Below are 24,082 nucleotides of genomic sequence, written 5' to 3'. Positions count from 1 at the left end.
GACATGCATGACTCTTCAGCTTCCTTTCTCTCTATCAAAGGCAAAATATCATCTTTTCATAATTTTCTTCTATGTTATTGTTTTATTTATTACGTGGATCAATCTTAGTAGAAATAAAATAAAATTCTAATAAAATTGACGTCAAGTGGTTTTTTTTATTTTTATTTCAGGTTTTTTGTATTTTTTAGCTTCTCAAGTCAGAAATTTTGGTAAAGAGTTGGTATTATGTATAGTATGTTTATAAGACATAATTTTTAAATATTTTATTTCGTTTTTATAATTTAAAATTGTTACCACTAGTAAAATTATTTTCTAAATCCGCCACTGGTAATCAGTTAGTATCTCCTAAGATCTTACATAATATTTTATGCAGGTAAGTATAACAATTTTTTTGTTTTTTAATGAATCCAATTTATTTTTCTCATAACAAAAAGAAAATTTTTGAAATTTGTGAAGGTCAACTGACCCCTTTTCATGTGAATAGGTCCGTCCAAGCGAGTAGATAACACTTTTCTCTAGTAGTAGAACTTTCTATATAAAAGTTTTAGTTATAAAGCTTGATTAATAAAATAAGAAAGAAACAGAGTTTGCGCTTAGAAAGCCAATAAGAAAATAAGTTTAACCAAATGTTTTTCGTTTGTGATAGACTTTGATCAACGAACGGTAGGGTTTGGTCAATCTAATGATTTACAATAAAATTCCGAATTTACGGTCACCTAACCATTACTTTCTAGATCTATCGTGTCGACGTCGGAACACCACACGTGGAAGATTCATACAGTTTAATAAATTTGTAGCATCGAATAATAAAATTATAAAAAAAAAAACATTTTCAATAAATACAAATATAAAAAACACTATTTTTATTGTCACCTATATTATATACTTTCCCACCCAAAAAAAATTATATACAAATCTTGTTTCTCCAGATTTATATACACTACCAAACACAATTACAGAAACCACTTTACCATAAGAAAGAGTGAGATGATATAATGACATGTATGGCTCAGTTAGCATTGTAAGGTATACGCGTTTGTGGGATCCATGTGTTGCCACGTAAAAAATTCCCTGGAGCGAACTCCCTTGCGTCTCTAGGAGAGATCCGTCGGATACCTCTCCACTTAACCCGGCGAGCTTGACCCGAACCACGACCTCTGTTGCGGTACTCAGTGTAGTACAACGTGTTGAGTGCAAACGTCTCGTTCCATTTCAACCAACCTTCTGGGTCTATCACATCATCAATCTCTGTGTTCATTATGATTGTCCTCGAATACTCTTTCCATGGCCGTCCCAAAAATGCTCTGTTCCTGTATATACATATAGGTCCATATAAACAACGGTTATTTAATTAAAATCATATATGGTTAGAGCACTTGACTAAATATTAATAATAGTTACTTGGCTTTGACGGGAAGATATGACGCATCACCGATTATACGACTATTGTGGATAACAATTCCTGTCGTCTCACGCCGGTCTTTTCGTCCTTGGGCTGTGACGATACATTGTTGGTTATCCATGGGACGACGGATGACAAATACGCAGTTCTGAAAAACTGCCTTAGCATCACCAAAGATGAAATCAATGGTGCCTGAGATGCGGCAGTCACGGTAGAATTGACGATGGGTATGGACGTAAAGTGTGTCTTGGTAACCATTCATATGACAGTTGAAGAACACGGCAAAATCGGCCGAAACTCGAAGTGCGACTGCTTGATGGCGTGCTGCTCCTGCCGTGTTCTCGAACCCTACGTCCTTTGCCATGAAATAGTCCCCATTCACCGCTTCAAACACCATCAAAAATATATATATAAGAATCAACTCATTCACCTACTTACTACGAATTATTTTTTTAAAACGAAAGTTTATAAACCTTTTTGATAGTTTAGATTAGATCAATAATAGATAAATTATATTAACACCTATGTAAAATGTTATATATAATTTACCAACGGTGGCAGTGCGGAAGGTGCCAACTCGGTTTGGTAAGAAGGCAATGTCTCCAGTGATAATCGTCTTGGTTGGTCCGTCTCCGACAAACATGACGTTAAGCATTTTTTTGGTTACCTCTACTTTTTCCTTGTAGACACCTTGCTTTATGTGAATCACGAACTTCCTTTTGTTTTGCATTGGTACCATTGCCAATGCTTGTGCGATTGTCTTGAACTTACCACTCCCATCCTTTGCAACAACAACGTTCGCTCTGATTCCATTTGTAGGTCTACGTGCAAGAAGCCTCCGCGAATGCAGTGTCACCCATGGTGGGAACTCTCCTTCCTCTGATAAGTGTCGATCGTTTGGAGAATCAAATTTTCTAAGGGTATTTAATTTTCGAAGAGGATCCAACGGTCGAATTATGGAAGAATCTGAATTTTGAGGAGGACCTAATGGTTCATTCTCGGTAGAAGTCGATTTTTGAGGAAGTTTCTCGGAAGAATCCACTGGTTGATTCTCGGCTGATGTCGATTTTTGAGGAGAAGTTTGAGAAGATTCCAACGGCCGAGTCTCGGAAGAATCTAACGGTCTGTTATTTGATGGTGGATTCTCAGAAGAGTCCATTGTTGCTGGAGTATTTTCAGAATCCAAACTTGGAGGCGGATCTTGGGAAGAACCCAACGATTCGTCTTGCGAAGAACGCGAACCCAAAATGCCGGGTCTACCCCTTGACTGTTGGAGACATAAAAATCCAGTGTGTATCAGTATAACACATTTGTAGGAAAAATAAGTTAAAGAAAGTTATAAAACCCAACTCTATATTTTTTTTAATTCAAAGTTTTTATTTATTAAAAATAAAATGTAACCGAAAACCATTGAACTAAAAGAATGATATTGGAAATAAAGGTGGTTATATGATAAAGTGTGACGTGAATGTACGTACCCCAAGAAATGGAATTGGAATACGGAAAGCCTTCAATAAATTATCAAGATTTGAGGCAATCGCTAGTCCATTGCTAGTGAGATGCTGCCCTTTCCTCAGGACTCTCTCCATCATCATGGCCGCTTCGCTATCGATCCCTTCAAATCCATCAATGCACGTCTGTTGGTATGTGATTGATCCGCTAAGCCACACACAAAGATCCTCAACAAATTCTGGCAATCTAGTGAACAAAAATCCCCTAAATCTATCCCTTGTTTTTCGAAGATCATCAATTGCATCATCCATTAGCTCTCGACAAGTATTAAGTGCCTCCCTTGTGTGCATATCCGCATCCGCTCTTTTCTTTAGATCAATCAACCCCCTGTCGATTCCACTTCGAATCGACAAGATAGCCAGGTCGAACGCACCTCTTATTAGACTTCTTGGATCAGGCGACCTCACAGTTGCGAGACCCGATGTGCAATCTTCTTTGTAATCGGTGGAGGCACATATAATACTCACTGCAGTCTTTGTTATCACCAGCTTGCTTTCACGGTGAATCTCTTCTGTTTTTCTACTCGGGATGCTGCCATCATCGGCCTCCACACTTATGACCATTCCTATAATGAGACCCGCAACGCCTAACAAGACATACGTCTTCATCTTGCTTGAATAATTCCATCCATTCCACATTCTTTCTTTTTTTCGTTTTGGTTTTTTTGGGATTTTTTAGAATATCAATTGCTAAATCTGAGTTGGTTTCCAAGTCCTACTTATATGTGGAAGAAGGGAGGAAAGTCACATATTTACCGTTAAAAAAACATGAGGCAGTAATTAGATTCTCAAAAAGATTTGAAATTTGTTTCCAGTGGTTTTTGCTTTACTTGCGGGGAAATTAAATATCCTTTTTTTACCATTGGAGGTGATTAATCACAAAATATATTGGATGTATAAAACATATCTTCAATTTTTTCCTTAGTTACTTTCTAAAATCCGGAGTACTACTTTACTTCTATTTTTTTATTGTCACACAAAGCTCTTTTCACCTCATATTCAAAAAAGTTATTTAGGGTTTGAGAAACAAAAAATAAAAGAGAACGTCCACGAAAACAAGATAATACAGTTATGGTAAAACTAACTAAAAGTAATTAAATGTAGGATGTAACGACATGATTAATCAACTAAATATGTCGTGTAATATGTGTTTTCATGATTTACTCTGTAACGCCTACGAAAACAATATAATAGCGCATATGCAAAGCCGCTCTATGATTAAGTAAAAGGAATATGAAAAGATATTCCCTTAGAAAATGTGTCAAATATTTAAGTTTTTAATACTTGCTTATTTATGCATACAAAAAATAGAGACACATTACACATGTATACATAGCACGATCACATTTTACATTACATAAGCTTCACCATAAACCAATTCTAAATACATAACAGACACACACACACTTGGATGTGATCTAAAGCTTATTTCAAGTCAAAACCCCTTACAACAAGCTTTCGCATCTGTGTCGGTCTGCACATTCCAAAGCAGAGATAGAAATTATCACACTTAATTACAAACTCACCATGCATCTTCAACATAACTTGAGGTTTACGCCACTTATTTACGAAATTGCTTTATAAGCACCCCTCCATAGAGTTGGGCAGCCTCGTCGCAGTTAATAACTCGTCCTTTGGGCCTCTCAAACCGGTTGGGATTGCCAACAAAAGGACGGGCACCACCGAAGTATTGAATATGAGCAGTCGGGTGAGAGACAACAGGTTCTTTCATAGTTGACTCAGGTGAGTACATATAAAGAGCTCGACTACAACTAATAGTAGTAATACTAGTCGCCTCTTTTACGGTATAAGCTTTTGGACCACTATATTTGTAAGCATTTTGGCTAAAACGAGAAGGGAACTCGTCTTTAGGATCATATGGTTTAGTGGTTTGTTTAGGGGGCTTACCATACACCTTATCAACCATTTCAAAAGCCTTTTGAGCAATCCTTGTATTCCTATCGTTTTGAGCCATTGCCACTGAAGCACAAAGAAGAGAAGAGAGGAGTTTTGTAATTAGTGTATTATCCTCGTTTCTTTGCTTTTAGTTGATAAGGAAAAGAAGGCCAATGCCGTTTATATAGAACCAATATACTCTTTTTAACAAGAGCATTTCGTTACTTTTCTATCCACTTGTATTTTCTTATGAACACTCGTTTTATTTTATTTTTTATTTTTTTTTTGGTAAGAAAACACTCGTTTTCTTTTATTATATCCAGTATTTAATATGATGTTGTAAGTTCTAATATATTCCTTGTGAATAATATCTATCGATACGTGTAATCATCACAAAAGATGGAATCAAATTTAAATAATAATTCATATCAAAGAATTTAAATAATCATTATTCCCTCAATAATGTATATCTCCTCCAAAGGCCATGGGCGGTGCGACGGTCTCCCCTATCCGTTCTTTTCATTCCCATATATTTAGATATTTAACATATCATGATAAATTTATCAAGATTAAGTATGCATATTAGTTAGGACAAAATACACTATTTGAACTCAATTTTAATGACCATCGCTCTATAATTAAGAAATGGTTTGTTTCATTTGTTCTTTGTAATCATTTTTATATGAACTGACCATGGTTCTCCCTGAGGGAAATTTTTTCAAAACCATATATCAAAGTCTGCCGAAAATAAAATAATTAAAAATACATAAATTATAGAGAAATATCCTATAATAGCATTTTTCTAAGTTTTTCTTCCAACATTAGCACACATGCTCAAATTTTCCAAAACTAATATTTATATATTGAAATTATTATTTAATTTAAACAACAAAATTCATTTTCTCTAAAACAAAACTCACGAATTTTAGATCTCAAAGCTCCGATGAAGTTTGCGGTGAAGATTCCAAAAGTTTGTAATCTTTATTTTCGATCTCAGATCTTTTCGATTAATTGCCAAATCGATCGATTGATTCTAATACAATAAAAATCCACATCAAAAGAATCTTCATCACTAGATTTCGATCGAAGATCGAATTTTAATTAAACTAAACGGTGCTTCCGTCGTCTACATAGTGAGTGTGGCGGAGGAGAGTCTTCCAGCTACAATTACGGCGGATGAACGGGGGAAAGTATCGACGGTTCTGTTTGATATGGATGGTATCTTTGTAACAGTGAGAAACTTTTTAGACGTGTTGCCATATATGTTTTTGCTGAGATGGGAGTTGAAGTCATTGTAGATGATTTCATTCCTCTTACGGGAACAGGTAAAAAATCTTTGGCAAATCAATTTGTGAATCTGTTTTCATGTTAATGTGTGTTTAGATTGATTTTGTTGATTTCTTGGGTTGGGCACTGCAGAGCTGAAGCCATGTTTTTAGGAGGTGTTGCTTCAGTCAAAGGAGTATAAGGATTTGCTACAGATGCAGCTACAAAGAGATTCTTTGAGATATATCTCGATAAGGTGATGTTTATGCTACTAAATTAGAACACTTAGGAGGGGAATTTTCTTTACATTAGAAACTTGTTGATATTCTTGTGATTGATTGATACTCGATCTTTGGTGTATTTTTGATTTGTGTAATGTCTTGAGATAGAGGGGAAGAAAAGAGAGGAGAGAGTTGAAGATGAAGATGATGATGAAATTTAAGTTCAGGTCATGGAAGGTCTTCCTAAACTTCAAGAATGCCTTCCTAAAAGCTATGAAATCATTCAAAATTTGTTTTTAAATATCTTTATATGCATTTTACCTTCTTGTATCATATATTACTCCATTAATGATGTATAATGATTTGATATTGTTCACATATTGGTGTTTTATAATAAAGGTAGCAAATAGGAATATCCAGCATGATGTTTTAGGAAGACCCTCCTAAACGTCAATGACTCCTTCCTAAATTTCAAGGAGTCCTTCCTAAATTATAATTAGACTACCTATCTTATGTTTTGCACTAATGTGACACAAACTAATTTAACATGATCCTTAAGCATATGTGTTCAAAACATTGTAGACGTGAATTCACGTTTATGAATGTCATACTAAATGTTATGTAATCTTTCTTGAATATCTTGAATCCAAAAAAATGTGTTTAAAATATTTTTATTTTTATGTTTTGCCTCAATGTATCACAGATTTTCCCATCAATGTGGAGGTAATGAATTGTTTTTGTGCAAGTCCTAGATATAGGTAAAAAATTGGTGTTTAAAGAGACTTAAGTATTTTATGAAGGTCATCCTGAATTTCGAGGATGTCTTCCTAAACATTATGAATTTATTCATAAATTTATAAGAATGAGTATTTAAATATTTTATTTATGTTTTGCCTTAATATATCACAAATTACTCTATTTAATGAGAGATTTTTATTTTATTTTATTGTACATCCTGATATTTATCTATACATATAAGAGTAATGATTTGATTTTGTGTCATCCTAAATATTTACGAATGCTATCCTGAATTTTAAAAAATCATCCTGAATTCTAAGATAGAAGTCTAGGTGTAGCCTATAGGAGTACTATACATTATTTTCATGAAGATCTTCCTGAATCGCAAAGAGTCATTCCTAAATCGCAAAGAGTCATTCTGAATATTATTGAATCTTTCCGATTCACCACTGAACACGAAACCTTGACACAATCTATCTGCCTAAGCACACCATCAATCCATCTGAACCGAGTTTCTTCAGTGGTGAATCGGATCTGTAGCACGGAGAAAGGGAAGACCCAAGATTATGAATTGAATCTTCTTCATTTCCTAAACAAATAAGCCATAATCTTCTTCACTTAAATCATCATGCTGATCTTCTCTGCTCTCACCACTACCACCACTCCCATCAGCCTTTCATTGGACCTACGCCATCGATCCCACATGTTTCTCCTTACTCTCATCGGTCTCAGTGTTCGTCGTCGCAAGATCCATCGCTACTTCGACTTTACCTGGAAATACAGACTCGCAATAATATTCTTAACGGAGACTCGTTAGATTGATTCGGCGTGGAAGTGAAACACCGGAGTTGATGTGGATGATTCTGGCGGAGATGAAGCGAAGGAGAAGAATGAAGAGAAAGAGAAGCAACTTTGTGAAGAAAAATATTTGATTTTGTGTATATAATGTTGTGCTAATTTTGGAAAATTTAAGAGTATGTGCTAGTTTTAAACTTAAAACTTAAATAAGTGCTATTTTTGAGAATCTCCCTAAATTATATTTTATTTTTATTTTCATCTGAAATTTAAAATATATATAAAGAACCTAAATTGTGCTTAGAACAATTTACTGAATATCCTTTTACAATGATTTTTTTTTAATATTTGCCAATTGTCTGTCATATTGTCAAGCTAAACGTTATAAATTTTTAATATTACTATAAAAATATTGATTTCTAAAATTTTAATGATCAAAATGAAATTTTAATAATGGTCAATAATATTTTCTTTTATTATAAAAAACAAGCAAATTATGTATTTTCGTATTACTCAACACTTTGCACATGATCTATATTGTACGTTAACGCACAAACAAACATAAAATATGTGACTTAACAATAATATTATTTATTGTTTCTTAACTTGATTTTTTTTTTCATTTTTGACGTTAATTAATACCAAAATAAGAAGACAAAAACGACCGGTGATGTGTCTGTATTTTCTAGGGTTTTAAGCATCATTTTTATATTTGTTTTGAGTCTTTTATTGAGTCAAAGTTTTGGAGTCTTTTTAGTCTTTTGTGAGTCTGTACAGGTTCTAGGTTACTTTGGAAGGAAACTGGGTGTTTTGGGGATGAAAACATGCATTTGGAGCCAATTTGGTAAAACTGATCATACTAGCAAACATATGGAACAAACGCAAAAAGAGCATCTAGGATCGACTGATCCTCACTCAGGATCGACCGGTCTGATACTCGAAGAAACTTTTCCAAAATTGTTTTAAACCGACTTTTAGGGTTTTATTTTAGTATTTAAGCTAGAGGCTCGACTTATAGAGGGATAACTTTTATTCGACGCAGCCTCTGAGCACTTGTAAGCTTTGGGTTGGGAGAAGATCTCTAATCCTTTCTAACACTTTGGAGAAGAATGATGAACCCTTGTTTTCTTTTCTTTTGCAATTCAATTATGTCTTCTTCATCTTTGATTTGTTGTTCTTATTTCTCCATGTCTGAGTAGTTTTTAAATTGGGTTTCGAGTTTCAAAAGGGGTTTATGAGTCTCTAACGTAGGTGTTCTAGATTTGGAATTGATCTATTTTGTATTTCATCTATTGTTGATCTTAATGCATGCTTAAACTAGACTAGCTACCTAGTTTCCGATTTTAGGTTGAATTCATCGGGGCACCAAATGTGTTGTTGAATTGCTTGAAAAGATCATAGGTGAGCAAGGTGATCCTTAGCCGACGAGAGTTGAAGTTAAGGCACCTTTGTGAACTAATCAAATCTGAACGTGTTAATGATTGCTTGTTTTGCTAGATTCAAATGAGACTTTAGAACGGTGTATAATGAATCTCTATCTAATCACCTAAGTTCGTAGTTATATTCTCTATTGATTCTCTGCGTCCAATATTTCTTTTTTGATTTAAGACAACTTGTTTAATTTCCGTTTTTGATAGTTACTTGCTTTACAATTTTTTCTATTATTTTAGCTATATTTGATCTTCATAATTTCATATTGCAATAGCTTGATCTCTGAGCATTCGATCCTAAAGTGTTATACTAGATCGTGGTTGTATACACATTAGCTTATTAACTGACCTTTGATGGAAAATATAAACTCGAGTTACTCAATGAACCCAACTGCTTTCTACTCGAATTTTCACGACTTAAGTAGAAAGAAAAGAAACAAATGACAGCGCCCATTGGCCATTGGAAATGTCAGGTTGAACCGAGAGACAATTTAATTATATGGTTTTACCGTTATAAGACTTATAGTGAGAGTCGGGGGGACGTGAGAGAAAAAGAAGGGGCCGTCTATGGCATTTATTTTTGAGAAAAATCAAGGCCACATATATTAGTGTCATATAGTTTATTCCTAAAATACAATTATAATTATAATAAAGGCTTATAAGTTAAGTACATTAAAATCTCAATGTATAAAGAAGAACTTCAAAAAAAAATATGAATTTCTAATATTTTAATTTATAAATGACAAGTCATTTAGCCAACACCAAATTATTTGTGAAAAGTAATTAGGAAAGAAAAAGTATGACACTCTTGAAAATGATAGAGTGGACAAAATTGATAAAAATATTCTTTTCGTCCGAGTACGTCATAAAAAAGGTTGAGTGATTTGATTGTTTTACCGATCAAGTTGATTTTGAAAGTTTGGTTAACGGTTTTGGAAATTAAATACAAAATGATTTTAAACTAAAATTTGTTTGTCAGTTTGTTTCTTTGTTTTGTTATAAAAGGATGGTGTATATTTTTGTAGACAATTTTGCTTTGTTTGAGTTGGGGTATTATATTTGAAGTCGTGTCTGATAATCGTTAACGTTTGCACAGCTCTGGTTATGATATGTCGGTCACATCATTTATGTTTGTTTATATTTGTCAGTTGTCACCATGCAAATTTATTTTTTTGTGTAAGTACTGGTATATTAGTTTTGTATTGATACATTAATTTAGTCTGGAACTTTTTTATTGAAAAAATACAGTAAAGCGTCTATAAATTAGTATTCATCTTTTTAGATGTTTTCAGGACCCCCAAAAAAGATTATAAGTATATGTTTCACCGGAATTTTTTAAAATATTTATCGTCATCGATCAAGATCCAGAAACATTTCTTATAGATAATTAAAAAGTAAATTATATTGTCTAAGAATATAAATATGATTTTTTTTCTTGTAAAATGAGGAGTTCTTTGTTGGGTAAAAAAAATTAGAAAAACATTGGATGTATGATGTATCATTCACTGAGAGGAATTGCCTTAAACCAAATCGTATTAATGATGTCTAATTCAGCAGCTTTTTCATTCGATTTCACTTTGTGTTTACACAGGGATTTGACTATAGGTCGAGATTTGTGGATCTAAACAACGACAAAAACTCATACTACAAAATGCATTTGACCCATGGCTCATTAGTCATCTACGAAGACAATTTCTTAGATTAATGTTTTAACTAAACTATTACATATTATGCATATGCGAGCCGGCCTGAAAGGAACTAGAGTACACACATTAATAGATTCGAGCCACAAAAATACGCATCGAGATGGGATCTCCACTAACAGAACTCAATCAATTAAAACTGCAATTAGTTTCTTAATTATCTATAATATTAAAAAAGAAGTATTTTTTAATAAGTAGACATAGATTAAGAGATTATTACATGAAATGCCACTTAAATAAGACTTAATCATCGAGCCAAACAGATACTAAATGAGTTAGGATTAGCAAAAAAATCAGAGCCTAACAGATATTATTTGGTATTTAAGTGTATATGTCATCGTAGCCAAACAAAATGGTTACACCATATTAAAGTGTCTATTTTCCTAAAAGCTAAATAAATCTTTCCACGTAATTACCATAAATACCAATAAAACTAAATAACAAGATAATTTTCTAATGTTTATGGAAATTGAAATTATTATACTATAACAGCCCAATCAACAAGATAATAATTACTTAATGTGTATGGAAATTGAATTAAAAATAATAATAATTACCTAATATTTATGGAAATTATTTAAGTTTGTTGCCATAAAAATCGGACTCTTAAATTCGAAATATATGTAAATATATTTAAGTTTCTAATATATTTTAAGATATTTCTGGAAACAACTATTTAATTTTAATATAATGATAATTATTTATTTGGGTAAGAAGCAGTCCAAATTAATTTGTTACCACAAATAACGTGAAATGAAACAATAGTTACAAACAAGACGACAATGAAAAATATCTATAAAAGGAATGTGTTCTTTTCTGTTGATTTCAAAATGATTAATAAGAAAGTATTTCAAAAATCTATTCAAATTATAGATAAAAATAAATAATTATTTTAAATTTATGAAATATTTAATGTTTAGTTAAATAGGAGATCTACTAGATCCTAATTTCGTAAAAATTCTAATTTTACAATAAAATATTATGTTTAATTAAAATAAATGATGAATAGTATAAATTGAAATCTATAATAATTTTACATCGATTATTGATTGAAATTAATTGAAGATAATTTAAGTAATTAGTAACTGATATTACTTTTTCGATATTGTGAAAATTATAATAAGATTTATTTAGATTCTTTTGTTTTAGTCAGGAACAAGTATTAAAACAAAATATGGTAAAATATATAGTGGCGAAAATTATGGACGAACAATTAGGAAATTTATGGAATGTTTTGGGCAAAAAATATCTTAACAATAAATGACAAATCACAAACAGATATTTAACTTATGTCATACCATTTTCCTATATATATAACGAAATATTTGTGTTTAAAGCCTAGAATATCCTTTTTTGTTTCTCAATTTCGATGGCACATATATTTTTTTGTTCTATTTGCTAATTGAAGTAGAATCTAATTTTAAGTTTTTTTTTTAATTATTGATTTCAGCGTTCGAATGGACCATGGAGATAGTTGTTTTCCCACCTTGTATGTCAGTATCTCTTCAAAACTATGGTACTTTGATCTATTTATTTTTTAATTTTACTTAGTTTGTTGACTTGGTGGATTTATATTATGTTAAGTTTGATCTTTATTTTGCATGACATACTCTTTGATTGAAAGAGTTTATAAATTGATTTATTAAATCATCAAAAAAAGTTATCAGAATACTGAGAAGAGCAGGAAGAGCTGTTCATATAACATGGATCCTCAAACCAACTCATCGAGCTGTAATTTTTTTTGTAACATAATGATGTAATTTTGTGGTTAGTATTGAGGTTTAAGGAGATTTTTGTGTATTAATAATTTGTGTGCTTTGTTTTTGTAGACGGCAAACTTTGGTTCAATAATTTGGACTTGGGAATCAAACTCATAGGTATGTAATACACATAAACATTAAGATTCTCATTGTTGTTAATATTTAATGTTTTTTTAAAATTAACTAATAATTTGGGTGTGTTTATACAGGATTAAAGGTCAACATAGTCGAGAAGCCTATGAAACTGTCTTTTTTATGTTCAAAACGAAATTGTTTTTAATATGTGTTAATAAATCTTTATGTTCATAAAGAGAATAAATGACTAATAAACCTGAAAATTATGTACAATTCCAACTCATCCTTAAGACAATCATCACACAAGAAAAAAGTATGAAAACCATTTTAAATTGAATATTTTTTTTCAATTATGAATACATTTATTATATTTGTAATATATAATCTAACCATGATTTACTATTTCAAAAAGTAGTATATTCTTTATATAAATTTTGGATTTTAGATTCATCAGTATCTCAAAAATTCAACTATTATCGATTTTGAAAATATTAATTCAAAATATATACTATGTTGAAATTTTGTGGATTTTTGTTCATAAGTGAAAAAACACAATTTTTAACAGTTAAGAATAATTTTAATGGATTAATATCATAACTGCTATGATTCTAATAAATTATATGGTGAAAGGATTATTATTTCATTCTCACACTTTTATAGCAGACTAATATAATTTTATGTTATAGATCCTATACAACTAAATATATCTACACATAAAACCTACACATACGTGAGGATCCGAAACACTTACTTATTTCCTTATCTGATAAACTAAAATATATAATATGAAATGTGTAGATTATTATTAAAACCACAATTATGAGATGGAAAATCATATCTGGGAAGGAGATATCACTTTTGTTTTACTATTTTTCTGCCCTGAAATAGATATACCGTATTTCTCTTACTATTTTTTTTAATGTAGTTATCTTTTCATATGCCAAAGACAAAACTGATAACTTTTTTAGTCTAAACAAAATTATAAACAAATCTAATACTTAACTGGTATGAGTGCATATTATGAATGTTAACATTCCTAAAATAATATGTTTACAAACATAACTCCACACATATGTAATATATTATAAATCTAATAGCAAACTTAGTTTTTGAAAGCAAAGGAGATCTTTTTTCCCTGTATCTCTTTGTGATGTGCCTTGACAGACTATGCCATTTGATTGAGATAGCTGTTGATTTAAAGGAGTGGAAACCAATCAGTTTATCTAGAGGAGGTTCTAAATTATCACACATTTATTTCGCGGATAATCTCATCTTTTTTGCTGAAGCATTGGTGGCTCAGATACGGATCAGTCAGAGAGTGATGGAGAGTTTTTGTGTTGCCTCTGGTTAAAAGGTGAGCTTGGAGAAGTCGAAAATCTTCTTTTCAAAGAATGTTAGTTGGGAGCTGGCTAAGTTGATTAGTGATGAGAGCGGCATACAATCAACACAAGACATGGGTAAATATCTTGGGATGCTGGTATTGCATAAACGCATTAATAAGGAGACCTTTGGGGAGGTTCTGGAAAGGGTGAACTCGCGGTTGTCAAGTTGGAAAGGACGCTTCCTAATCTTTGCGGGATGTTTAACTCTTACTAAAGCAGTTTTGTCGTCAATTTTGGTACATGCTATGAGCATAATCTCCTTGCCTAAGCATACACTTCATAAGTTGGATCAGATTTCAAAATCTTTCTTACCGGGAAGCACATCGGCTAAGAGGAAACAACACTTTGTTGCGTGGAGTAGAATTTGTGCACCCAAGAGAGAGGGACGTATGGGGATTCGATCATTAATAAATATAAACAAGGCTCTGCTGGCTAAGATTGGCTGTCATTTACTTCATGACAAAGATAGTTTTTGGGTGAGGGTGTTGAGATCAAAATACAGAGCAGGAGATCTTAATGATATGTCATGGCTAGTTGTGAAGAGCCATTGGTCATCAACATGGCGCAATGTGGGTGTGGGGTTACGGGAAGTGGCGATTCCGGGTTTAAGTTGGATCCTAGGAGATAGGCGGGAGATAAGATTTTGGGTGGATAAATGGTTGTCAAATAAGCCACTTCTGGATATGGTGATTGGAGTGCTACCAGCGGGGTATGAGAATGTCCGATCTCGTGATGTTTGGTTCAATGGGATGGGGTGGAGAGCACAGTTGACTTTGGGATATGTATCGAATACGACAAAGCTACAACTTGGATTACTGGTTCTTGATAATGTGACTGGTGCTTCAGATCGGTTATCATGGGGAGAGAGTCCTGATGGCATGTTTTCTGTACGGTCTGCTTATGCTTTCCTCGAAATGATGTCCCCAGACAAGATATGAAGCTGTTTTTTACTCGGATATGGATGGTGAAAGTTCCAGAACGTATTTGCACCTTCCTATGGCTGGTTGGGAATCAGGCTTTGATGACAAATACGGAAATACATCGACGACACCTTTGTGATTCAGTCGTATGTCAGGTGTGTAAAGGTGGTTTTGAAAGTATAGTACATGTCCTACGGGACTGCTCGGCAATGTCAGGAGTATGGTGTCGTCTACTCTCTCCACGTCAAGTGGATTCTTTCTTTGGGACCTCGATTTTGGAATAGATGTTTACTTAGTTGAGTGAAAATGTGGAGTGGGATGGGAACTCCTGAGCGACGCAGTTTGCGGTGGCCGTATGGTGAGGCTGGAAATGGCGTTGTGGGAATGTTTTTGGGAGCATGGCACGATGTCGAGATAGAGTCCAATTTTTGAAGGATTTGGCGAAGGAAGTGTATGACTCGTTCTTAGTTGAGGCAGGTGGAGGGCAGAGGGCTGAACGAACGACGAGACTGGTTGCGTGGTCTCCACCGTGGGTCGGGTGGGTGAAGCTGAATATTGATGGAGCGTCGCATGGGAATCCGGGTTTGGCTACCGCTGGTGGTGTTTTAAGGGATGGGGATCAGACATGGATAGGAGGGTTCGCACTTATATAGGTATATGCTCTGAACTTTGGAGAGTGTATTATGGGTTGTATATTGCGTGGGAGAAGGATATCCCGCGTGTGGAGTTGGAAGTAGATTCAGAGATTATGGTGGGTTTTTTAACGATAGGGATTGGGAATTCTCATCCGCTGTCCTTCCTAGTACATATACGCTATGACTTTATTTCAACGGAGTGGACAGTCCGTATTGGTCACATGTATAAAGAAGCTAATCGTCTTGCAGATGGATTAGCTAACTATGCGTTTTCTCTTCCGTTAAGTTTTCACTCTTTTGCTTCAAGCCTGGAACCAGTTAGTTCTATTGTTCTAAAGGATTCAGTTAGATTTTCTATTCCACGTTCTGTTTGTTTGTAATTTTCTTTGTTTTTGAATAGATTTGGAGACATTGTCTCCCCTCGTCTATCAAAAAAAAAGTATCTATACTTTTTAGATTTAAGGAATTACCTCCAAAACGGGTCAAATATTTTTGTTCTGCTTGACGTTTCTAAAAATATTAGGCCCAGCTTGGTGCATATATGACATGCTTATTTAAGTCTTTTAATACATGCTTACTTATGTTTACAAAGATTCAAGATTCAAGACACATACATATATGTTTACATAGCACCGTAACATCCTCCTATTATACAAAGCTTCAACATATAGTACTTCTAAATACATAACAGACACAAAACACTTGTTTTTGATCTAAAGCTTATTCTAACTCAAAACCGTTACAAAAGCTTTAGCATATGTGTTGGTCTGCACTATTTTCTAAAGCAGAAATAAAGATCACCACACTTACTTACAAACTCACCATGCATCTTCAAACATAACTTGAAAATAGTTATTTTACACGGCTTATTTACGATTGCGAAATTCCTTTACAAGTACCCCTCCATAGAGTCTGACCGCCTCGTCGCAGGTAATAGCCCGTCCTTTCTGCCTCTCAGACCGGTTGGGATTGCCAACAAAAGGACGGGCACCGCCAAAGGATTTCATATGCTCCGGATAAGAAACAACAGGTTCTCTTATAGTTGACTCAGGTGGGAATAGATAAGGAAGGTACGTATCGAGCATTTCAAAGCCCTTTTGAGCGACCCATCTATTCTTATCATTTTGAGCCATTGCCATCGAAGCTGAAAGAAGAGAAGAAACTTTAAAGGTGTTTTTTTTTAGTGTGTTATCTTTGTGTCTTTCGTTCTAGTGTGTGATTTGGGATAGAAATCCCTTTAATCCTTTATATAGTATGTGCAAGTTCTGATTTGCCCATACTCCTCTATCCCCTCGGATATCGGAATTACAGAATTTGCCTTTACAAATAGCTTTTCATTACTTTATTTAGTGAAATTGTGATTAGGAATTATCCACTTGTATATTTCCATTTGAACACTCGTCTTCATTTTGTTTTATTCTATTTAATATAAAGTTCAAAGTCTGATATATTCCTTGTTGAAAATATGATACGTGTAAGCATCTCAAACATGGAATCAAATTTATTATTCCCTCACAAAGGTCAGGGACGGTTTGACAGTCAGCCTTTTTTTCCTTTTCTTGGACAAATCCTTTCATTCCATATATTAGATACTCATATAGTCATATTATAATATTTTTCTGAAGTGGTTAATAAAATATTATAATACAGCTTAAACGAACCAATTCTGAGTAATATAATTCTATACAGTTTTTTTTTTGTTTAACCATTTGAGAAAATGGATTATAACATTTTTTTTGTTTTTCGTTTAACAAAAAAATAATTTTTAATATTTCAATTTTGAGTAAACAGACAAAAAAATCAGAATTGTATTTCAATTTTTGAGTAAACAAACAAAAAACAAAAACAATCGTATTCCAATTTTGTTTAAACACAAAAACTGTATAAGATTTCAGTTCTGAGTTAATTTTATAATATTGTTAACCAAAAAAAATGTTACTTATTATAAAAATCAATAAATATGCATGTAGTTAGCATCAAATTGAATATTTGAACTCAATTGTGAAGACCATCGCCCTATAATTAATAGTTTTATTCCTTATGTTGTCACTTGTCAGCGGTAAATAATTACATCATTTCGGTGTGAACTACGTCTCATACAGTCATACAAACCGAAGGAAATCAAAGTCTGTCAAATAGAAAAACACTATTTGCCTACTTTTAAAAAATCTAATATATATTTTTTCAATAAAACCCACATATTTGTGCTTAAAGCAATCAATGTTCAACAGAAAAAAAAAAAACCCTTCAAAACAGCTTTTTTAAAAATCTTCATGAAGCTAGACATAATGATATGAACTGAAGTTTTTTAATAACACTCACAACAACAACAAAAACAAAATCTATTCAAAAATAGGTTAATGATAAGACTTTCCTTTTTATGTCAAGAACATGTAACTATTGAAATGAAATACTCTAAATGATCGGAAGACAACGTTCCCTAATATCACAAACCACTCAAACAAGATGAAAAACAATTTGGCTAATTTTTTCTTTTTCTTTCCACCGTTTGTTTTACTGAAATAAGTATAAGACATATATGAATGTCTTTTACCTTCTTTCCTTTAACTGAGATCTTATGATTAATTGCACGTGTGGGTTTAAATAAAATTTAGGCTTTTTTCCGAAGATTTTAATTTTGTTTAATAAATGAATCTTTCCGCCTTTGTCTTAGAAAAAGTTTACAGGGATTCAAATATCTTGAATTATAAAATCGTTTTTTATTTTTTATTTTATTTTTGTTTTTTGTTAAAGCATAGATTTGGATTCGATCGGGACGAAGATTGATATCTTGCTCGAAGTTATATTATACCAAGTTCTTCAACAAAGAAAAATAATATATTGTACCAAGTTGAAACTTCTTTTATAGAGAGACTGATTCCTACAAAATTAAGGGTCCAAGAATTTAATGTTGTTTAATAATGAATCTTTCATCCTTTTCCTGTTAAAAAAAATAATATAGAAGGATTCAAATATCTCAAATTATATAATTAAGTTTTAGATTCAGGAGGAAGATTGGTATCTTGTTAAAACTTATAAGTTCTGTATATATATATATATAAAGATAATGCTATATACCAAGTTAAAAATTTCTTTTATAGAGAGACTGATTTCTTTTGAATTTAACAATGTATCAAAAGCTATGGGTTTTTAAATTTAACAACTCACCGTCGTTCACTGGATCGTTGATATGATTTATTTCTAGTACATGGCGAGTTTTGTGTCAGTTCGTTTACAGTCTATTGCTTTCAGATTCTTCCTTATAAACCCTTGGTTTTGTTCATTTTCATTTTTTTTTTTTGAATAAAATTCATTTTCATTTTCGATGTATAGCTTCCAAGCTCTTATCATTCTCTGTCATAGCTTTCCTCCTATTTTTTTAAAAAAATGTTTATAAATAAAACATTAAACACAAACTTTTTTACATTAATGGTCAAAACGATAAATTATGTGTTTTATGTTAGGGGTTTATTATTCTTAAACCACAATCCTAAATCTATCATACCATGGAATTTATGTGAAACCCATATTTACTCACACATAAAGGTCCACCTCAAAAAAAAAAAAAAGGGTTTAAAAGCAAGAAAAATCAGATCTGGTAAAAATCTCCAACCCGGAATTAATTAAGTGAAATCATTGGTTTTTTGAATTAAGGTATAAATAAGAATTATATCCTTACAAAAAATGGTTCATCATAATATCATTACGATAAGAATTATAATATCTAAAAACTGGCATCCTTTGGATATATTCTGAGAACAAAAAGTCTATGAAAAGAGATAAAGAGGAATGATAATAGAGTTGAATAAGATGCTAAAAGAGAAGAAATAATAGAGAATATAACGAATACCAAATCCTTGCCGACTTTTCTCTTTTTCTCCAAGCAGTGTCACTTTAACCTCCGGAAGCAGATCCCATATCCCTTCTCTCCCAAGATTTCTCGAGATTTTTTTCTACTCTAAGCATTACATGATATGTTAATTGATACATTACTTATGCACATTATAATATACATACTTCCATTACACATTATCATGCATATATGATATTTATATATATATATATATATATATATATATATTCCTCACAAATCATGTTAAAAGTCATAAAAATATTGCTACCAGCTTGGTCTTGTCTTAGAAGAGTCTTCTTGGTTCTGGCCGGTACTTTTGTTTAGGCTTTAAGAAAATCAAGATCTTGTTCTCTCCAACTCATATAATGTATATACATACCTAATGTTCCGCCGAATCCATCAAAACCAGTACCCTTATTTAGTGCGAAGGGCCGGGCTCTTTAAAATCCTATCTCAATCGACCAGCTACAAATCTGCCAAACTAATACGGACCAAACTAGCGTATTGCAACATTCCTAAGAAAACCATGAACTTATTAACAAAATACGAACACCCTCGTATATATATTGAAAAGTATTAAATTATTTTGGTAATTTGATTTTCAATGTTACTTAACTTTGAATTTAAACTCTGACGAGTTTGTATAGATTTTCAAAATTCTCCAGCAATACATCAATAAACACATTCGAAGAATATTAACTTAAGTAGTACAATTTTATGAAAATCGTATTATTAATTTAATGTTAATATTATCATGTCCGAAAGACAATTACACCCTGATCAGGACTCTATCTATAAAAAATCCACTAACTTTGTTGTTTTTTCCAACCACCCGAAACAACAAAATCAATACATTTCTTAATCTCTCTCTCTCTCTCTCTCTCTCTCTCTCTCTCTCTCTCTCTCTCTCTCTCTCTCTCTCTCTCTCTCTCTCTCTCTCTCTCTCTCTCTCTCTCTCTCTCTCTCTCTTTTTACTTAGTCTTTCTACTACTATGGAACTTGCTCGAAAGGACCGGCATGCGATGATAGCAGGAGATGGGTTACAAAAGCACAACAGAAACACTTCCATGTCAAATCCTAATATTCCTTATCCTTGTAATACCAACCTCTCTTCTCTTTATACCCAAAATAGTTCTTACATCTACTACGGTCCACAAGTACGTACCGTCAAAGAGTCCATAACGTCTTCCACCAGTGCCACCTTTTTGGTATATCAATGTTCAACGAGCTAGTTCAAGCAGCAGTTTTTGCGTAAAAAATATGTTTCTTCTCTCTTGCTTAAACCAAAAGCAAGCAACAAGCCTCAACGTTCTAGTTAAGGTATGAAGAAGTTAGTCTGGCCAAAGATGTGAGGCTCCTTTACAGTTTTTTTTCTTTCTAAATTAGATATGGTGTGAGTGGATGCAGACCGGTTCAAACTTTACTCCCTTGAGAGTTTTGTTGTAATAATGTCAACTTGGATTTGTGTCTGTTTGTAACATGTGAAATGTAACGTAATGTAACCTGATCATTATGTATTTATGTTTATATTTTAAATTAGTAAATTTTCGATTAGATAGGAACCTAACAAAATTACCTACACAAATAAGGAAAAATTCCAGTAACAAAAGTCACAAACTATATATGTATATAACGATTTCCAAATATCCACGAACAATACGAGTTTTCTAAGGAACTAAACTATACAACTTTATGTGTACAGACAGTCTAGTTGTATTTGTATACAAAAACAACTAGTGATCATACGTGTAACACTTGCAACTTACGACCGCTAATGACCGCTTATATTCTGTTAAAATGTTTGATGTGACATTACAGTTATTTTTTGAATGAGAAATTTTTTAAATACTGTAGTAATTGATATTTAAATATAAAAGTACAACATTCTCAGCGTACTTTTTTTTTCTTATTAACTGAATTTCAGTTTAAGTTGCTCTTTCTTATGGCTCTAAAGAAGAAGAATCTTTATAGGCATAAATTTGCTATCCGTTTACATTGATGGAATGATGATGATATGATGAAAGGAGCCGTTTGGGTCATGAAATTGGAAGAATAAAGGCAAAGAATCTCTTCTTTCATCCGTCTTGAGCATCATATAAACAAAGAGTGGTTACCAACTGCAATGTTGGTGAACCTAATCGGCAATTTTGAGATTCCAAATTGGAGAGTTTGGTGAAACGTTGCTCTAATATGCTTCTCTTGGTACGATTCTACCTGTTTTCGTTTGTAGTTTTTGATGTATTAGGGTTGTTTGATGTGATTAGTATTAGGTTTATCTGAATTAAGATTTGGTGTTAGAAAAATTAAGGTTCTTCGAATCAATAAGCAGTCTCTTTATTCGTTCTTAGTCATGATTGAAACGTTTCTTTGTTTTTGTTGGAAGATTGTATATGTTTTGGGTGTGTGTTAAGCTAAAGCTAAAGCCCTCGTTTCCTTGTTTTTGTTAGCAGATTGTAAAAGTTTTGGTTGTGTATTACTGTCATATTTGAATTGAATTTGATATGTTTCTATGTTTGGATATGTTCTTGATCATAGTTTGTGTTTGTTCTTGATCAATCTTCATGGCTGTTTCTGTTTCTATACTTTGGGTTCTTCATTTAGTTTGTGTAACATGCTTCTGTAATCTAAGAAGATTAGTTGTATGTTTGTGTTCTTGAATGAGTGTATGTGTTCTTGAATGAGTTATGTTCTTTTAAACCTTGAATCTTGAATTAGAGTTATGGATCAATGATTAATTATTTTGATAGCTTTGAGTTTAACTTTAAATTCTCTGTGAAAGCTTTGTGGTGAGATGATGGTTTGCTGTTTTGCTGCAGATCAAAGGCGACGAAATTGGCTGATGCATATGGTTTGTGTTTGTGTTTTCGGTTTCAATCAGTTTTGGCAAGTTGACAAGTAAAAGAAGATGATAAGTTGACTTGTAAAAGATGGCATAAGGACAGGTTAAAGAAGGTGGCAAGTTGTATCTTCTTTTGGTTCATTTTGCTTTATTTTGTTCAGTTTGTTTCAGTATGACAAGTTAAACAAATTTGAATTTTCAAAATAATATTTCAATTTTTTTAAGAAACTTTTTACCGTTGAAGTTTTTCACTATTGGAGATGATCTTAACTTCTCAGAAGGCGTATTTTCACTATTAAAAATATATATTTAATAGAAAAGAAAGAGAGAAATTAGAATAATGATCAGAACCGTATTTGAAACTAGATCACTCACTATAAACTCTTGGGGACATATGTGCATCTGTGATTGATTTAATTTATTTTTTATTTAAAATTTAATTCTTAATTATATCAAAAATATTAATATTTTTGTTCTCCTATACTGTTCGACACAAAAAAAAAAAAGTTATCATATACTCTGAAGAGGTTCTATTGTTCTAAAGTGATGGAGATGCTCTAGTTGTGATTTTATTTTGACTTCGCAACATACATATTTTTTAGTTTAAGCTTCCATACTTGTATTAACTTTTACAGCATCCATTTTACAGAGATACTGTTTTGAGAAGCAAATGATATATAAGAGAAAAACAGTATGATTTTAATTGCATTTGCAAAAATATCACGATTGAGTTAATCTTTAAATGAAACGGGCAAATATACTAAGTACACATACTGTAGTATGCACATATATATATATATATATAATCAAACTAGAGAGTTTTTTTAACTCAACTCACTTTGTAGATTTGACTATTTAGATACGTGCAGAATTAATTATCAAGTATAAGAGTCACGATCGATATTTGTCGTTAACTCGTTTTTTATATCGATAACAAAAAGAACTTTTCTATTCTTGGTGTATAGGACATGCATTATTGCGTGCTCATTGACGTGTTTCATTGCGCATGCCATACATGTTTTAATGTTTACATAATTACATTTAATAGAAAAGCATATCAGATTATATTACTAGTATTTAGAGTCCATTAGTGTATTATATACTTTTTAAAAAATAATTAGAAAAATATGCAATTTTTGTAAGAAATTTGAAGAATATGCACTTTTTTGTTTTGTGAGATAAAGAGTTTGTGAGAGAAAGTATAGGACAAAAACAAATAAAAAGATCAATATCCATGATTATGTGTCATAAAAAAATGTTTTACTGGTGATCCCAGTTTTAGATTAAATAAGAGATGAAATATAAAAAAAAAAAAAGAGAATAATCCCAATGTGTGGGACCCAATTTTTTTGAAGAATTGGATCAAAAAACTAATGCTTTATGGTCCATTTAAATTAAAAAAAAAATCTCTCAAATAACACCAAATAACTTTTATTTTCAAATTTAGAACTCTAAAATTTTTAAAATAGGGTTTAAATTCTAAAAAATTAATTCTGAAATTAAACCCTAAACTCTAGATATTAAAATCATACCCCTCAAAATTATACATTAAGTGCAAAATAGAGAACCCAAACTTAAAAAAATATTTTAAAATATTGTAATGTGTCAAATAATGTTATTTTGTGATGTACCATCTGGGTTAAGTGTATAATCTGA

At 32.2% G+C, this 24,082-nt stretch overlaps 4 protein-coding genes and 1 long non-coding RNA gene across 5 annotated transcripts; 2 read left to right on the top strand and 3 right to left on the bottom strand.

Annotated features, from left to right (window-relative positions):
- Nucleotides 1–781: 781 nt before the first annotated feature.
- Nucleotides 782–3,605, bottom strand: LOC104723544 (putative pectinesterase/pectinesterase inhibitor 43). Its single transcript, XM_010441924.2, has 4 exons — nt 2,881–3,605; nt 1,952–2,669; nt 1,402–1,786; nt 782–1,310 (listed from the first exon to the last, which is right to left on the bottom strand). Exons 1-4 carry the CDS (start codon nt 3,550–3,552, stop codon nt 1,010–1,012), a joined length of 2,076 nt encoding a protein of 691 aa, XP_010440226.1. The 5' UTR covers nt 3,553–3,605; the 3' UTR covers nt 782–1,009.
- Nucleotides 3,606–4,179: 574 nt separating this feature from the next.
- LOC104723543 (uncharacterized) lies at nt 4,180–4,972 on the bottom strand. Its single transcript, XM_010441923.3, has one exon. The coding sequence runs from the start codon at nt 4,886–4,888 to the stop codon at nt 4,475–4,477; it is 414 nt and encodes a 137-aa protein (XP_010440225.1). The 5' UTR covers nt 4,889–4,972; the 3' UTR covers nt 4,180–4,474.
- Nucleotides 4,973–16,264: 11,292 nt separating this feature from the next.
- Nucleotides 16,265–16,969, bottom strand: LOC104723537 (uncharacterized). Its single transcript, XM_010441917.2, has one exon. The coding sequence runs from the start codon at nt 16,871–16,873 to the stop codon at nt 16,601–16,603; it is 273 nt and encodes a 90-aa protein (XP_010440219.1). The 5' UTR covers nt 16,874–16,969; the 3' UTR covers nt 16,265–16,600.
- Nucleotides 16,970–20,417: 3,448 nt separating this feature from the next.
- On the top strand, nt 20,418–21,123 carry LOC104723539 (uncharacterized). Its single transcript, XM_010441919.3, has one exon. It carries the CDS (start codon nt 20,580–20,582, stop codon nt 20,817–20,819), a length of 240 nt encoding a protein of 79 aa, XP_010440221.1. The 5' UTR covers nt 20,418–20,579; the 3' UTR covers nt 20,820–21,123.
- A 303-nt stretch (nt 21,124–21,426) lies between these two features.
- LOC104723542 (uncharacterized) lies at nt 21,427–22,654 on the top strand. Its single transcript, XR_757371.3, has 2 exons — nt 21,427–21,789; nt 22,404–22,654. It is a non-coding gene; the product is annotated as an uncharacterized LOC104723542 (long non-coding RNA).
- The last annotated feature ends 1,428 nt before the right edge of the window (nt 22,655–24,082 follow it).

The sequence above is a fragment of the Camelina sativa genome, chromosome 11 (assembly GCF_030686135.1).
Source record: "Camelina sativa cultivar CO46 ecotype springtype chromosome 11, ASM3068613v1".
Classification (NCBI taxonomy): domain Eukaryota; kingdom Viridiplantae; phylum Streptophyta; class Magnoliopsida; order Brassicales; family Brassicaceae; genus Camelina; species Camelina sativa.
This window is presented reverse-complemented; position numbering and strand designations above follow the sequence as displayed.

Coding starts and splice junctions, on each gene's coding strand:
- LOC104723537 (XM_010441917.2), bottom strand. CDS start 16,873: ATGGCAATGGCTCAAAATGATAAGAATAGATGGGTCGCTCAAAAGGGC.
- LOC104723544 (XM_010441924.2), bottom strand. CDS start 3,552: ATGTGGAATGGATGGAATTATTCAAGCAAGATGAAGACGTATGTCTTG. Junction 2,670..2,880: donor TTCCAATTCCATTTCTTGGG/GTACGTACATTC, acceptor TGTCTCCAACAG/TCAAGGGGTAGACCCGGCAT. Junction 1,787..1,951: donor CTTCCGCACTGCCACCGTTG/GTAAATTATATA, acceptor TGGTGTTTGAAG/CGGTGAATGGGGACTATTTC.
- LOC104723539 (XM_010441919.3), top strand. CDS start 20,580: ATGGAACTTGCTCGAAAGGACCGGCATGCGATGATAGCAGGAGATGGG.
- LOC104723543 (XM_010441923.3), bottom strand. CDS start 4,888: ATGGCTCAAAACGATAGGAATACAAGGATTGCTCAAAAGGCTTTTGAA.